This window comes from Haemorhous mexicanus, chromosome 16, assembly GCF_027477595.1.
Source record: "Haemorhous mexicanus isolate bHaeMex1 chromosome 16, bHaeMex1.pri, whole genome shotgun sequence".
In the NCBI taxonomy this organism is placed as follows: domain Eukaryota; kingdom Metazoa; phylum Chordata; class Aves; order Passeriformes; family Fringillidae; genus Haemorhous; species Haemorhous mexicanus.
In genome coordinates this window covers 7390262-7407141 of record NC_082356.1, presented here as the reverse complement: position 1 = coordinate 7407141, position 16880 = coordinate 7390262, and the positions used below count along the sequence as shown (strand labels likewise).

General features: G+C 52.2%; 1 protein-coding gene across 1 annotated transcript; it reads right to left on the bottom strand.

Moving 5' to 3' along the window:
* Positions 1-1843: 1843 nt before the first annotated feature.
* Positions 1844-3219, bottom strand: LOC132334776 (zinc finger protein 239-like). Its single transcript, XM_059860890.1, has 2 exons — positions 3158-3219; positions 1844-3002 (listed from the first exon to the last, which is right to left on the bottom strand). Exon 2 carries the CDS (start codon positions 2986-2988, stop codon positions 2080-2082), a length of 909 nt encoding a protein of 302 aa, XP_059716873.1. The 5' UTR covers positions 2989-3002; positions 3158-3219; the 3' UTR covers positions 1844-2079.
* Between the last annotated feature and the right edge of the window lie 13661 nt (positions 3220-16880).

Genomic DNA, 16880 nt, shown 5'->3' with positions numbered 1-16880 from the left:
GCAAACAAGACTGTCAATATTGCAAATAGAAAAAAGGTCTCAGAATTTTCCATTGCAAGAAAACTGAAAAACAACTTCTAGCTTAAACTGTAAGGTACTAACTTTTAGTGACTGGAGAATAGTAATATGAATATGGTAATTACAGGAGTTATGATAGGCTATAGATAAAAGTAAAGGTAATGATTGGTTCTACTGTATTAAGATGCTCAGCAAAGCAGAGTATATAATGCACTATAACCAAAGCTAAAGGGTCCCCAGGCTTGTCTGCAGCTGGAGCTGACAGCTGGAGGCACAGGCTCTGTCACCAGACCCTGGACTGCTGTAACATCTTGGATACAATAAACTGCATTTTGGAGAGCTGCCTGGAGCCCCTCATCTCTCATTCAGGCTCTTACAGGAAAGGGACATGGGGTGATGGAGAGATGGCAGCAATCCCGTGCCATGCTGGCAGTTTTCACTCCTTGCTGCACACTTGGGAACAAAAGGGTAAGGAAAGATATGGGCAATGTTATGGATACATCTTCTAATAGTGGCTTTTAGCAAATATTAAAATGGATTTTATATCTGTGATGTTAAAGCAACTTTGTTGTAAAGATACAGCTTTTATTTCTGTTGTTAATTAAGCTTCATGAAATAGCTGCTTGTGTTAAAATTCCTGCTGGGATGGGATAACATCCAATGCACACAGGATGAGGACACCTGCACAGATCTGCCAACTATCAGCACTCCCTGGCTGAAGGCAGAGTGACCAAGGCCCAAAAACTGGAGGTGATAAAGAGAAGGAGCCAAAACCACAGCCAAGAAACACACATGCTCTGAAAAGGCAGACCCAAGGAGGGGCCATGTAAAATCATTCCTGGAACATGTGAAGTAGTTTATGGATATGCATGAGGGTCTATGAATATGCAACAGGCTGGTGTAAGGGAAAAGGCATTTCAGGGGGATCCCCGAAGGGAACAGGGTGCTCCTGGCTGAGTGCCAAGATGCACCCAGCCATAATAACCTTTGCTCCATGGTCCTGGTCTCCCACTGTCCTTTATTAAACTTTTTACATTTTCACAGGAGAGTGAACATGGTTTTCACATTTAGGAATGGTTTCAGTTTTTTCATTTTTTTAAAGGAGGGAGTTTTGAAGAGCTACAAGTGGCTAATCTGCCTGCAACAAGGACCATTCCACGGGCTCTTGTCACCTTTCCTGACACGTCTGCTGCAGCTCATGGAGGGTGAAGCCCTGGAGGCTCCTTAGGGGTGGTTATGGACAATTGCAGGCAGCACCTCGATGCCCTGGATCAGGGGTGCCCCCTCCTGGGAACCCCCACGTTTTCCAGTTTCTGTGAAGCTGCCTGTGAAAAACATGTTCACTCTCCTGTAAATTAATGGCCCATTAACAGCAGATATCTCCTGGAGGGAGGAATGCTTGTGGAAGAGCTAAATTGCCCAATGCACAGAAGATAACTGCCCCACCTCTGACAGATGGCAAACACAACACACACTTATCTTGCAATCCAGGACATGTCCTCACTGGCTGCCCCCATTCTCCAGAGTTCATGGTGTCCAGGGAAGCTGCAGCTGCCGTTGCCGGGAACAAACGAGACGGGTCCTGGTTTCAGAGAGCTCCAGAATTCATTTCTGACCCCAAAAAACAGGGCAAAGGCAGGGCCATGGGGTTTTTATAGGGTACGCCAGGGGTGGAGTTTGGGTTTGGGCGAGGGGAGGAGTTGTTAGCAACACAAGAAGGATGAGATCAAATTCCTGCCTTTTAGCAACAGGGACACTCCACACAGAATGTGTCCCCAAATCCTAAATTCCTCCTCAAACACCTGAGAAATGGTGGGACTTTAGATATCTTTGATCAATTTCATTTATTTAACCATGTTTATGGTGGTTTTAAGGGATGAAGATGAATCAGAAGAAAATTAAGGCCAAAGAAACAGGAGAAGCAGCCAGGTGTGTTCCCAACATGGATCACAGGGAATGTGGGTGACCAGGGCTATGCCCAAAGGGGCTCCTCCAGTGGGGGATGGAGCTGGAGCAGCACACGAAGCTCTTCCCGCACTCGGGGCACTCGCAGGGCTTCCCTTACCGGTGCCTCTGTTGGTGTTGGGTCAAGTTAGAGCTCCAGCTGAAGCTCTTCCCACACTGGGGACACTCGTAGGGCCTCTCCCCAGTGTGGATGCACCGGTGGGTAATGAGGGTGGAGTTGTGCTTGAATCCTTTCCCACAGTAAGGGCACTGGAAGGGCCTCTCCTCTCTGTGAATCTGATAGTGCTGGAGAAGAAGGGAGTTGCTCTGAAATCTCTTCCCACACTTAGAACACTCGTAGGGCCTCTCCCCAGTGTGGATCTTTTGGTGGATGACCAGGTTGGAATGCTGGCTGAAGCTCTTCCCACACTCCCGACACTCGTAGGGCCTCTCCCCGGTGTGGGTTCTCCGGTGACTGATCAGGTTGGAGCTGTGCCTGAAGCTCTTCCCACATTCCTCACACTCGTGGGGCCTCTCCCCAGTGTGGATGCATCGGTGCGTGACAAGATGGGCATTCTGCCTGAAGCCCTGCCCGCAGTCGGGGCAGCGGAAGGGCCTCTCCTCTGTGTGAGTGCGCTGGTGCTTGAGGAGATTGGAGCTGATCTGAAACCTCTTCCTGCACTGATCACACTTGTAGGGCCGTTCCCCAGTGTGGGTCCTCTGGTGCCTGATCAGCTCAGAGTTCGACCTGAAGATCTTCCCACACTCCTCACACGTGTGGGGCTTCTCCCCATCATGGAGCTGCTCATGGAGCACCAGCTCTGAGCTCTGGCTCCATCTCCGGCCGCCTTCCCGGCCCAGGCTGGCTCTTTCCCCCTCAGATCCCCGCCATCTGCGTTTGCAGCCCCTCCTCGTGCAGGATCTCCGGGGCTTTTCCTCCCCGTTGGATTCCTGTGCTGTGGAGCTGCTCAAAACGGCCTCTTCCACCAGGTTCTGCCCCGGGGATTTGTCCTCCCTGCTCTCCATGCTCAGCTCCTGCTCTGGAGGAGGAGGGACAAAAACAGGATGGGATTTGCCTCCGTGCCACAGGCAGGGGGAAGGAGATCCCCCCAGGGCTGTCCTGCAGCCGGGGGCCGCGCTGGGCTGGGAAATGGAGCAGGAGAGAGGGGGAAAGGGGCACTGACTTCCTCCTCACCTGCCTCAGTGTCCTGGGGCACCTTCCTCTTCCTCACTGCCTCCCAGGGGCTGCAATGGGAAATCCTGGTTTGGGTAAAACAATGGATGACCACGTGGATTTTGAAGGTCCCTTTGCCCAAGTCCATCTCTACAAGTCACAGGCCACCTGGGCTCCAGAAAAACCTCCCAAACACCAAAATTCAGCCCTGAAAAAGTCTCCAAAGAGTTCCCTGTCCCTGGTCCCTCTGGTGTTCGGGGTTCCCCCCTGTCCCAGCTGCTGGGGGTCACACTTGGATTGGGGGTCCCCCTTCTCCTCGGTGCCTGCCCTCCCCAGGCTGCTGGCAGTTCCAGCAATCCCAAAAGCTCCCCCCTCTTCGCTCTCACTATTTTGGGATGCCGGGGCTGTTTGGGCTCCCGGGTCCTTTCTCCCCTCACTCTCTGCTCTGGGCTGCAGGGGCTCCAAGGAGTCCCCCCTGCCCCTCTCCAGCTCTTGAGGGTCCCGCCAATGGCGGCGCTCCCCCCTCTCTGGGCTCCCCACTTTGGGCTCCTGGGGGACACAGGGCTCTGCTCCTCCAGGCTGCCTCTGCCGGCAGCCACCAACGGCACCCCCCGATGTCCCCCCAAGGGGCCTTTTCTACTAAGCCTTGGACTTCTTCATTCTCCAAACATCTCCCCAAAAAACCCCACCCAGGGATCCCCCCGGGATATCTGGGCCGAGTTCCCCCTCCCCGCTCACCTGCGCGATGGGGGGTGGTTGATGATCCCACAGGTGGGGGCTGCAAATCCAGGCAGGGCTCGAGCACATGGTTCCGTCTGCCCAGCCTTGATCCGCCTTTGTCCCTCCTTTTCCTGCCGCTCCTCCCCTTCCATCCCCGCTCCTTGTCCTCCTCCGCAGTCTTATCTCCACCTCCTTCTCCTCTTCCATCCCTCCCCTTCCATCCCTACTCCTCGCCCTCCCTAACCCCACCTCCTTTCCCTCCTTCTATCACTGCTCTCTCTCTGCCTTCATCCCTCCTTTTCCATCTCCCCCACCTCCTCCCCCTCCCTAACCCCACCTCCTTCTCCCCCTTCATCCCTCCCCTTCCCTCCCTCCTCCTCCTCCCCCAGCAGCAGCGACACCCTCGGTGCCCCGTTCCCGCAGAAGGAGCGGGGATGGAGCCGGGACAGGTCGGGATGAGCAGCGCGGGGCTCTCGGCTGCTCCCAGCCGCTGCGGGCGGGGGGAACCCGGCCCGGGCCAAAGGAGAGGCAAACTGGGAAAACTGGGGGCTGCACATCCAAACTGGGCCTTGCTGGGGACCCTGCCTGGGCACTGCCAGCCCTTGGGGCTCCTCTCGGCACCTCCGGGAGGGAGGAACGCACACAGGGCTGGGGGATCCCAGCAGTGGCAGCGCTGCCAGGGACTGGGCTGGACTGGGATGGTACTGGGAGTGACTGGGGCTGTACTGGGTTTGTATGGACATCATACTGGAATCATACTGGGAGTGACTGGGGCTGTACTGGGTTTGTATGGACATCATACTGGGATTGTACTGGGAGTGACTGGGGCTGTACAGGGTTTGTACTGACATCATACTGGGATCATAGTAGGATCATACTGAGACTGTACTGGATTTGTGCTGACATTATACTGGGATCATACTGGGAGTGACTGGGACTGTGCTGGGTTTGTACTGATATAATACTGGGATCAGACTGCCAGGGCAGACTGTGATCACACTGATGGAGACTGGGATCACACTGGGAGTGAGCAGGAGCCTGTGGGGAGCAAATGAGACCATGTTGGGGCAAATGGGATGTACTGGGAATAACTGGGATGGTGCTGAGGGTGACTGGGAGCAGCTGTGAGGAACTGGGATCATGCTAGGAGCAACTGGGAACGACTGGGAGTGACTGGGTTCATGCTGTGGGCGTTTGGAAACTGCTGGGCTTATCCTGGGATGAACAGGGATCATGCTGGAGGTGACTGGGATCACACTGGCAGTGAGTGCCACTAAACTGAGGGTGACTGGGAGTGCTTGGGAACAAATGGGATCATACTGGGAGTGACTGGGAACATGCTGGAGGGAACGAGGGAACTGGGGAACACTGGGAGATACTGGGAGTGACTGGAACAAAAGTGAGGGTGAAAGAGAGCAACTGGAACCATGTGGAGCACAGCTGGTTCATACCAGTGGGCTGGGGGAGTTTGTTGGGAGTTTAGGGCAATTATTGGGGTTTTTGGAGAGAATCACTGAGTTTGGGGGGTGTTGGGGATTTTGGGAGGTTTGTGGATTTTGGTGGGTTTGGACTTTGGGGGATTCTATTGGCCTTGTGGGAGGGGGGTGTTTCGAGATTTATTGAAATCTTCTAAGGTTTTTTGTACTTTTGGGGCTTTTACTAGGATTTTGTGAGGGTTTTGTGAGATTCTCTGGAATTTTGAGGGGGTTTATTTGGATTATTGGGGGATTTGGGGGGGTTTATTGGAATTGTGGAGGCATTTAGTGGGATCCTTTGGAGATTCAGGTTTTTTAAGGAATTTTGTGGAGTTTTTTGTTCGGATTTGGAGAGGTTTTTGTGGGGTTTTTTGGGTGTTGCCAAGATTTCTTTGGGTCTTGGGGTGGATTTTGTGGGACTTTTTATGGTTTTGCAGACATTTTTGCAGGGATTTGTGGGGTTTAATGAGGATTTTGGATTTCAATGGATTTTGTGGGTGTTTATCAGGATTCTAGGGTGTTCTAACAGAACTTTGTGAGAGTTAATTGGGATGTCGTGGGTTTTATAGGGACTTTTGGGGATTTTAAGGAGATTTTGGTGCCTCTCAGCCCTTCCCCACAGCTGGGGATAACTGCAAAGCCCCCCCAAAATTCCACTAAAAACCTCTAAAATCCCCCAAAAATCCCCAAAAAAACCTCTGAACACCCGCAAATCCCACAAAATACCAGTGGAACCCACCGAAATTTAAAAACACTCTCGAAAATTTCAATAAATCCCCCCCAAGAAACCCTCCACAACTCCAATAAAATCCCCCAAAATCCAAAATCCCACAAATCCATAAAACCCCCCCAAATCATGTAACATCCCCCCAAAACCTAATAATTCTCCCCAAAAACCTCCACCAAATCCCCAAAACCCTCCCAAAATCCCCTAAAAAAGCCCCCAAAATCCCCCCAGACTCACTGGGGCCGTCCTGGATCAGGGGACACCGGCCGGTGGAACAGGAGCCACTTCAGGGGGCCCTCGGAGCTTTTTGGGGAGGGGGCACCATGGGAGACCCCCCCAAAAACCTGAAGGGGGAACCCCTGCTGTGCCCCCTCCCTGAAACCCCCAGACCCCGGTTCAGGGTGAGCCTGAGACCCCCCGGGACCCCAAATCTCCTCCAGGTCCCCCACAGTCCCCCAAGGTTGGCCCAGGACCACTCCAGACCCAAAACCACTCTTCAAGACCCCCAAAACCTCCCCAGGACCCTCAGACTCCCCCCAGTTTTCCCCAAAATTCACCCCAGACCCACCTGAGACCCCCCCCATATCCATCAGACTGCCCCAAATCCCCCTCAGACCCCTTAATCTCCCCAGACTCCCCCAAATTCCCCCAGACCCACCTCAGAACCTCCCAGATCCCCTCACAACACCCCAGTTCCTCTCAAAATCCCCTCAGACCCTCCTAATTCCCCTCAGATCTCCCTAAACCCACCTGAGAAAGCTCCAGACCCTCTCTAGCTTCCCCCAAAGCTCCCTAAAGCCCCCTCACACGCCTTCGTTCCCCCCAAACCCACCGCACACCCCCTATTTCCAGTCAATGCCCCACACAATCCCCCCTTTCCCCTCAGACCCGCCCCAAACCCCCCCAGTTTCCCCCCCCGACCCCACCTCAGCTTCTCCTCTGCCGCTTTCGCCTCACAATCACCCGCCTGCGCCGCGTGGGCGGGCTCCCAGCCAATAGCGACGCACCTCAACCCGATTCAACCAATGACCACGCTGCATGTCCCCAAAAAACCAATCACGGCGTAGTTCCTCTCAGTAACGCCCGCCTTCCCTGCGCGGCTCCGGCCAATCAGAGGCGAGCCCTGAGCGGCGCCCCGTTCCCCGCCGCCACCGGGACCCGCCGGGCTGGGGACAGGTGCGGGAGGGTCCTGGGGGGTCTGGGGGGGCTTTGGGGAGGGGTCCAGGGCTTTGGGTGGGGTCTGGGGAGGGTCCTGGGGCATTGTGGGGGGACCTGGGGGTGCGGATGGGTCCTAAGAGGGGTCTCGAGGGGGGACATGGGCGGGTCTGGGGGGGTTTTGGGGAGGGGTCGTAGGAAGGTCTTGGGAGGGTCTGGGGGTGTTGGGATGGTCCTGGGGGAGTTTGGGGAGGGCTCTGGGGGGTCCTGAGGGTGTCCTGGGAGGGTTTTGGAGGTTTTGGGGAGGGGCTTTGGGGGGTCTGGAAGGGTTTGGGGAGAGGTCCTGCGGGGGTCTGGGGAAGGGCTGGGGGAGCCTGAGTTGGGTTTGGGAAGGGGTCTGGAGGGTCCTGGCAGGGTCCTGGGTGGGGTCTTGGGAAGGGTCTGGGGGGGTCTCAGGGGACATCCTGGGCTGGGCCCGATTGGGGTCTGGGGGCTCTCAGGGGGTCCTGGGCCAACCCTGGGGGGCTCTGGGGGGGTTTGGGGTTCCTGGAGGGGTCCTGGGCGAGATTTGGGGGTCCCGGGGGGTCCCAGGCCCACCCTGAACCGGGGTCTGGGGGTTTCAGGGGGAGGGGTCACAGCAGGGTGTCCCCTCCTTACCGGTTTGGGGGGGGGGGGTCTCCCATGGTGCCCCCTCCCCAAAAAGCTCCGAGGGCCCCCTGAAGTGGCTCCTGTTCCACCGGCCGGTGCTCCCTGATCCAGGACGGCCCCAGTGAGTCTGGGGGGATTTTGGGGGGCTTTTTTGGGAGGGTTTTGGGGATTAGGGGGTGGCTTTTTTGGGCTTTGGGGAATTTTATAGGGAGTTTAGCGGGAATTATTGGGGTTTTTGGAGACAATTACTGAGTTTTGGGGGTGGTGTGGATTTGGGGGGTTTTGGAATTTGGGGGATTTTATTTTGGAGACAATTACTGAGTTTTGGGGGTGGTGTGGATTTGGGGGTTTTGTGGGGGGTTGGTTGTTTTGGGGCATTTATTGAAGTTTTTGGGAGTATTTTTTAATTTGAGTGGGTTTCACTGGTATTTTGTGGGATTCTCTGGGGTTTTGGAAGATCTTCTTGTAATTTTGGGGGGATTTTGGGGGACCTTGGGTGGTCTGAGGGGGCTTTGGGGTTGTCCCCAGTTGTGGGGAAGGGCTGAGAGGCACTATAATCTCCTTCAAAGCCCAGAAAATCCCAAAAAAACCCACAAAATCCCAATTAAATCTCACAGAATCACATTAGAACACCCTAGAATCCCAATCGAAGCCCTCAAAATCTATTGAAATCCCAACAACCCCCCCAAAAATCCCAATTAAACCCCACCAATCCTCCCAAAAATATGCCCAAAACAACAAAAAGTCCTACAAAATGCCCCCAAGACCCAAAGAAATCTTGGCAGCATCCAAAAAAACCCCACAAACCCCCCGCAAATCCCACCAAAGAACAAAAAAAAAAAATTCCTCAAAATTCCTGGACCTGCAAAGAATCCTAATATTGCTCCCAAAAATCCAATAAAATTCCCCAAATACCCCAATAAAACCCCCAAAATTCTGGAGACTGTCACTGTCCTGGTTCAGGGCAAGTTTGGGAGAGAACCCCCCACAGGGCTCCTCTAGGAAAGCAGATTCAGTCGCCCCTCCCCCAACCGGTCCGGGAGAAAATACCTCCTTGGAGAAAAGTGGAAAAACCTGTTCATTAAACAATAAAACTTAAACAATATTAAACAATGAAACTCTTACTGCTCCAAAAGAGATGACAAACTCACCAAGTCCCCCCTGGGTTGCAGTTCAGCTCACTCAGTCTCTGCTCAGCCCCTCCGGTGCTGGAAATGCCGCGGCCCAGGCCCGGCCCGGTGGCCACAGGTGGAGCTGCCGGTGCTCTGCTGGTGTTCAGTCCAGAGCAGGTGTGAACAGGGCCAAAGAAAAGGGAAAAACCACAGTCTAGAGAACTTCTTTGCCTCACCTAGCTAAACTAACTAAAAGCAAAGGAGAGCTCTGTCCCGCTGTCTATCTGCCGACAACACAGTCCAGGAGCAGGAATGTGGAGGAGTGAGTTGTGTCTGAAAACAAACTGCTGCTGCTTCTCTCTCTCCTTCACTCTCTGGAACAAGTCTTAAAGGTGCAAAACTTATTATTCAGCACAAACAGAACAAGACGACTGGGGATAAAAGCATCATATAGTCAACCTATACCACTGCTACACTCAGGGAGAACAGAGCAAGTTCTGTGAGGCAAAGTGGTGAGTGGAGAGTGAGGGGAGATGGTCTGTCATTCTGACCTGTTCAGAGTTTCTCTGGGATTTAACCTTTCTCAGGTGGAGGGTCATCACCTTCCAACCTTTCCCTTAAAAAGTGACCAGGTGCTGCTGAGAGCAGATGGATCCACCACAGCCCAGCTCCACATTTGTAGACAAGGACTCACGTTGCTCATTCCACCAACCCAGCAGCATTTTCAGTGTCACAACGCCTCTGCCTTTCCCTGTCAATCTTATAACTCTGAGATGCCCTAGGACAGATTTGTACCCTGGACTGAAGTTCCCAGCTTGGACTGAAATCTCAGGGAGACTTCCAGATGTTCCTATGATGGCATTGGATGAAGGGAGATGCAGCTCCTTCCCTGGCTGCACTGACAGCATTGCCCAGAGCCGGGCACTGGGGACAGCGTCACCCTGAGCCAGCTGTGCCCCCTGCCAGAGCCCCCAGGGCCGGGCAGCTGCTCCCAGCCCTGTGCTCTGCAGAGGGAACTGGGCCCGGGGCTGCAGAGCTGCCCCACGGCTCTGCTGCAGCTCTGCCTGCACAGGAGGGGCTGCACGCCTTGGAGCCCCGGCCCTGAGGGCAGAGGCTTGGCTGGGGGCACAGGAGGGAGGGGGCTTGTTCAGAGGGAGGGGCTGCACTGGAGGGGATCCTGTGGACATCTCTGATCTCTCCCTGCGACAGCATTTCTGAGTTTGGTTTTCCCTCATTGCCTGATCTTCTGTCTTCCTGGAGATTTTCCTCCTGCAGGTGTTTCCCTGTGCCTGATCTCTTGTGCCAGCACTCACAGACCCCAAATCTCTGGGCACTCTCCTTGGCTTGACAGAACCCTCCCTGTTTGCAGGGCACTGGCTGGGGCAGGTTCTTTTAGCAGCTTGGAAAAAGGACAGCTCAGACTGAGTCTGATGGCTCCAGCAAATGTGAATCTTGGGCTGTCCATGGGCAGAGTGGCTGCTTTGGTGGGGCTTGACAGCTGGCCTGCAAGCAAAGCTGAGTTAATAGAAGAAATAACACGTGATGATTTTCGGTGTATCCATAGCAAGGAAGAAGACAAGGCCGTCAGCATGGAAACCGATTAGAAAAGATACATGAGAACTTTTGTAAGCTAGACTATGTGCCTAAGTGGATGTGTATACGTGCCTTATTAAATTTCTGTAAAACTTTTTCCAATTATATTGACGCTGATTGCTTTGCACCAATGAATAGAATAAGTTATTGTAATGTAGTTAATGACTTAAGATCACGCTTTGTTAAGGGTGTATAAATGGGAGAAGACGCAGAATAAAAACTTTTTTTTTTCTTGGACTTTGGTCACGTGTGTATGTCACGTCCGGCCTAAAGGTGACATTTGGTGCTACCCTGACGTGATGGAACTGCCGGGCGAGGGGCAGTGAGCACAGAGCCCAGCGAAGCTGAGAGCAGCGGGGAGCAGCTGCCAGTCCGGACCTGATTCTGACACCTGGAAAAAAGGTGAGCTGCTGGGAACAATGGGAAATAATTTAACAAGTGAAGAACAGATTGTTTTATCTACATGGAAAACGTCCTTAAAAACAAAAGGAGTTAAAACAACGGACTATGCTCTGCATAGTATTTTAATATGGGCAAAGTCTCAAAATTTTAAGACTGATGTAACTACTGCTTTTAGTGTTAGAGCTTGGAAAGAAGTTGGAGAAAAACTCTGGAAGTAATTCAGAATGGGGATAAAGCAGCTGCAGATTTATCTCCTACTTGGAGGTTGCTTTATAACACCTTAAAGGAGTGGAAAGCAGAGCAGGACAAGAAAGACCTGGAGGAGGAACTCGTAGCTGCTGGGGAGCAGCAAAGGGGAGAAGCTCAGCCTGAGTGTTCTGCTGGGATTTTTTCTGCAGAGACTGTTGCCGGGTCTGTTGCTACGGGAAAAGTTGATAAGGCTTCTTCGTGTTTGTCTGCAAAAGGCTTCAAATCCACGTACCCCTCCCCCATAGAGCCACTAGCTGAACTTAATGTTAAATCTAACTCTGAGTCCTCGGCACAGTGGCCGGCTAAGATGACCTTAAAAAAGAAACAAATTGAGCCATCTGCTCCTTTGCTTGATTCTGACTCTGAACTGCATGAACACATGGAAATATTAACTCTTTCTCCTCCTTTGTTTTCTGATTCTGATAGTGATAATGAGGAAATTACAGGGGTTAAAAGGTCTGACTTAATGCATACTTCTGTTTGCTGTAAAACTGGTAATAGAAATAAGCTTTGTAGAACTGGTAGTAGAAATAACCTTGGTAAAACTGGTAGTAGAAATAAGCTTGGTGTTTCAAAAGCTCGGCCTTCTGATAATGTCACTGTAACTGTTCGTGATTCTTTTCGGTGCTGGGACTATGTTAAAAGGAAAGCAGTTGAGATAGGAGGCTGGGATTTAATGGAGAAAATAGGCACACCAAAGGGCTTGGATGCTCTTGATATGGATGCTAATAGTGTTGCTACTAGTGTTAGTAATGGTAAAATGGCTTTTCCTGTGTTTAAAGCAGTTTCTAAATCAGGACGAAGTGATAGTCATGAGGTTTTTGCATGGAAGGTTGTGCAGGATCTTCAGTCTAAAGTAGCTAAATTTCGTATTAATTCTGTTGAAGTAATGCAATTAATTTGTATTGTTAATACAGATTTGCTGTCTCCTTATGATATTGTGCATTTGGCAACTGTTTTGTTTCAACCAGTGCAGTATAACGTGTTTCAAGAAAATTGGAGGCAATTAGCCGAGCGAACAGCTTTAGATAAAATGAAACTACCTCAGCAGGACCCTCGTCCTGCTGTAGGAGTTGATGTTTTGCTTGGTCAAGGGCCTTTTTCTAATCCAGATTTACAGGCATGGTGGGATCCCCTGGTTTTAACACAGGCTCAACAATTAGGTATGAACGCTATAAAACAATGGAAATGGCAGATCCAAAACAAAAATATGTCACTATAAAACAAGGTCTTAAATAACCTTTTCTGCAATTTGTAGAAAAAAATTGCTGCAGCAATTGAAAAACAGATAGAGGATGAAAAATTAAGGGAGATTCTATGTAGGCAATTAGCCACTGGTGCAATGTGGGAACTGTTCCTCCTCACCTCCTCCCTCATCTCCTCTCTGAGTTCTTGGACTACAGCAGAGACATGAGCCTGCATTGGGCCAGTGATCATACTTTCATAATTTCTAAGCTTGTTGGCAACAGAGCCCACTGTCTCTCGGTTGGTATCGGCATTAATTGTTGCAATGAAGGTGATGTATTGAGATGGCCCCAGATTTGCCAGACTCCAACACATTTGCCCTGTGCACCTGACCTTGTCGGGGTCATTATCATGCTGTCCATCCCTCCCAAAGAGTACCTCCAATACTGCCACCTCTCTCAGCTGCTGGATCCCTTCCTCCCCCCTCAGAGGGTCTTCCAGCACATTCTATGGTGCTGCTCCTGCATTCCCTCCCTGCGGACAAACCTCTCTCTGGAACTCACTAAAAGCTGCTCCCAGAGGGAAAGGGACCCTGGCTCCCTTACAAAAATCTGATTGATACCTGAGTCCTGGGTCAAGGGTCCCACATTCCTTGCCTCACCACCATCCAGTTGCACACCTGTACCCATAAGGTCCCAGACCCAGAGTAACCAGATTGTACAAGCCTCACATCCCCGTTCTACAATGTCTTTGTGCAGATTACAGAGACTTTTGTACATCAGGGACTCAGTGATGATCTCAACTCTTGTCTCTCCTGTGGGTTGTGAGGGCCCTCCTTTCTTATGCTCATCTGGGTGCTCTGGCTTAATCTTAGATCTCCTTGTTTCCACTGGGGCAACTGCTGCTGGCTGTGATTGCCTTTGCAGTTCAGCTGGAACCTGGACAGTTGTAACATCTGTGGGTTCCACTGCTGCACCATCAGACTCTCCCTCTTTGAGGCAGGGGAAGGGTTTTTCACCAGCTGGGGAAATGTACTCCTTCAGCATCTGGCCCATCTCTTTCACTAGAACCCCCACCCAACCTGGGTGGTTCATTTCTGAGATGGGCTCTGGGGCAGGGTCAGGCTCTGGGGCAGCAGCATCCCTTGTCTCTGGGGTAGGTGTCAGTGTGGTTATCCAGGTTAATCTTCCCTTATCTCTGAATGCTAAATGTAACAGGCCTATCAGCAACACCAACCACTGTATGATATCTTTAGCATTTAGAGTGGATCTGAACCCTTTGAAAACTGGTGGGGCAGACCCAAAGGGCTAGGTGAAGGGCTGGGAGAAACTTTCCCCCAGTGTCATTTCCTCACAGTAATTACCATTATTAAAGTAACCCCAAAAACATACACTTAGTGTCTCATAGCTCTGAATCCATGTGCCTGCCTTCCAGAGGAAGTTAAAAATCCATTAATTCCTCACCTTATTAAGCCATAAAGCAAACTGGATAATAGCCACAGCAGCCTTAGTTATGGTGAGCCTGTGTTCCCAAGGATGGCCAGGCTGCTCCTGATGGGGCAGAAGGAAGAGCTCCAGGCCCTCTGTGAGGGTGGTGAGGGCAGCGAGCTGTCAGCAGGGGCTGGCTGGGTGAGCTGCAATCCCTGGGCAGGGAGCTGCAATCCCTGCCCTGGCTGTGGTGGGCTTTGCTCCTTGTGTGGCAGGGTGCTGTGGGCAGAGCACACAGAGATTTCAGGGATGTGGGCAGGGGGATTCATGGCCGGCACCTTGCAGCTGATCCCCTTGGCCCCTCCTCTCTTGTGGCCATGGCAAGAGCTGGGTGGGATGGTTCTGGCAGAAAGGTCTCCTTGGATTCCTGCACATCCAGGTTCTGACTGTGGCTCTGTTCCTGTCTCTTTCAGCCCTTCAAGGCCTGAGTGAAGACAACAGCCCCTCCTGCATAAGCATATTTGTTCAGGTGATGTTTGAGGGAAGAGCTGAACTACTTTCATCTGCAGGCTCAGAAGAACCAGTGTCTCTTTAAGACCTCCAGATCCCTTGGAAGGTGAGACCACCTGGAGACCAGAGGAGATCAGCTGGAGCTCCAGGCACAGCTGATGACTGTCACAGCTGAGCCTGTGGGAAGCTCCCATAGCTCCTGCCTTCTCTCTCACTGTTGACAGCCCTCAGAACCTGCCCATCCCCTTTCTTCCCTCCCAGCTCATCCCTTTGCTTCGCCTTCCATTAATAAACTGTTTGGCTTCTTTGCTTTACCTGCATCTCTGTGGAGCTGGAGCGATGCAAATCCGGAGCCCTGGGACACACAGGTCCCTCCTGCCATTCTCTTCCACACTGTGTTTTTTGCACAGACACAGAGGAACGAGGGCAGATCAGGCTGGAAAGGTCCCTGTGCTGAAGGTCCAGTTCCACAACGCTGTGGAGTTACAGATCTTGCTGAGCAACCTGGATCCCCTGGACTTTGGAAGAGCAAACCTGAGGATGCTCTGAACCCACCTGTGAGGATTCCATGGCAAGCATCCATGGAGGGCAAAGGAGCTTGGAATGCTGGAAGGTTTCAAGAACAGCTTCCTGCAAGCACAGCAGTGCTCCATCCCTGCACAGGATCAGGGAAAGGGCAGAACCAGAGACCATCTGGGCTTAACAGAGAGCTTTGGGTGTGCCTAAGGGCAAATGAAGCAGCAGCACGGTGCCTGAGACTCGGAGGCGCGACCGTGCCAGTGCCCGGAGCGCTGTCAGGCAGTGCTGGGATCCCAGGTGTGGTTCTGGTCCCCACAACCAAGGAATGGCAGCCCCAGGCTCAGAGCCAGTCAGAAAGCCAACCAAGTGAGACCAGAGGGAGGGCACCCTTCCTGTTTCTCTTGGGCATGGCTGCAAAACAGCCCCTGCTGCTTCATCCTCTGCCTGTGTTTGGGGTGTGCTGGTGGCAGAGCCAGCCAGGTTGTGCTCTGCCTTCCAAAGCCTGTTGGGAGCCAGCATGAAAAGCTCTGCATGCACAGCCGAGAGTCCTGGAAGGTGCTGGCAAGAGCATCCTGCAGGAACAGGGCTCTGGGCTCTGGCTAGGAACAGCCTGGTTTTGCTGCTGTGACTGCAGGCAGGAGTTGAGGCAGGTGAAGTGGCAGTGGGCAGCTTGTGTTTGTAGAGGGCCTGGGGCTGCACCTCTGAACCTCCACCTGGAAACACACTTGGGGGAATACAAGCTAGAGCTGGAGTGCCTGTCCTGAAAGGACCTGAAGTTATTCAGCCTTGCCAGCTTTTCTTAAGAGTGTATTGGTGTTCCCCAGGAAAGCAAAACATTTGGGGAAATGCCTTTGGAGGAAAGGGGCTTGCTTCTCAAGGAAAGTGCTTCCCAGGGAGCTCCCAGTGAGGTGGGAAGGGTGATCCAGGAACCATAGGCCTGGCAGCCTGAGCTTGCCACAGAAGAAGGTATTGGGGCAGATCCTTCTGAGTGCCATCCCACGGCATGTGCAGGGAACCAGGGGGTCTGCTGGAGGGTGGGAAAGCTCTGCAGAGGGACAGGGACAGCTGAGGGTCCTGGCGGGGTGTTGAGGGCTTCTCTGTGGTAGTTTGGGGGTGTTGGTGTTTGTGGGTTGTTGGGGAAGGAGTTGTCTGGAAGGTGAGAAGTGTAGGCTGGAATTTGAGTCAGTTTGAAGGCAGCATCTGTGGTTTGGCACAGATTTGGTTACAGAGGGCAGAAAGAATACCTGTGACTATTCTTGTTCATGGTCCTGATTTTCCTGCAGGGAACAAGAGGGGAGAGCTGTACTTTACTGGCCACTTAGATATCTGTACCAGGGGGAGGATTAGCCCTTTTGCCATCTACTCATTTGTTTGGGCTACTATTGTAACACTGAGTGGACTTTAATTTCTTGAGAGCTTTTATTCTTTAAGAGAATTAGGATAATATCATCTCTTCATAGAAAACCATTTGCAAAAAAAAGAATGGCCCTTTTTTTTACCTCTGTGCAGTGTTATTTTAAGTGACTCTCACTGGATTATGTTAAGGCAAATGAGTTGCTGCTTTGAGACAGGAAGCAAAATTCCAACTCGTCACATTCTCAGGCCATCCCAATGAAGTTGGGAAGTTTGCAACTTTTTGGAACTACTTGAGTTCACCAACGGGAAGTAATGCTTTTCTGAAGTGAGGATTCCTAAATGCCAGATTCTTCTGTGCCTTTGCCACTAAGGTGTTTTTGTGCTGAAGGATATGACTTCAATGAGAAAATCATTTCAGCATGGAGTGAGAGCTTCTGACCGAGACCAAGTGTTGCCAGCAGTGTCTCCAGGTGCTCCTGCCAACAGCCCCTGCAGGAAGGAGCAGAGTCCCCAGTGCCTGTGGGCTTTGGCTCCCTCTGGCACAGAAGCCCCCCAGGGGCACAGGTCTCTGGGACAGGAGATGGGCACCAGCGCTGCCAGGGCTCGGAGGGTGGCAGGTCTGCTTGGGCAGGGACTCTGCCACACCTGCTGATGTCAGCGCTCCCC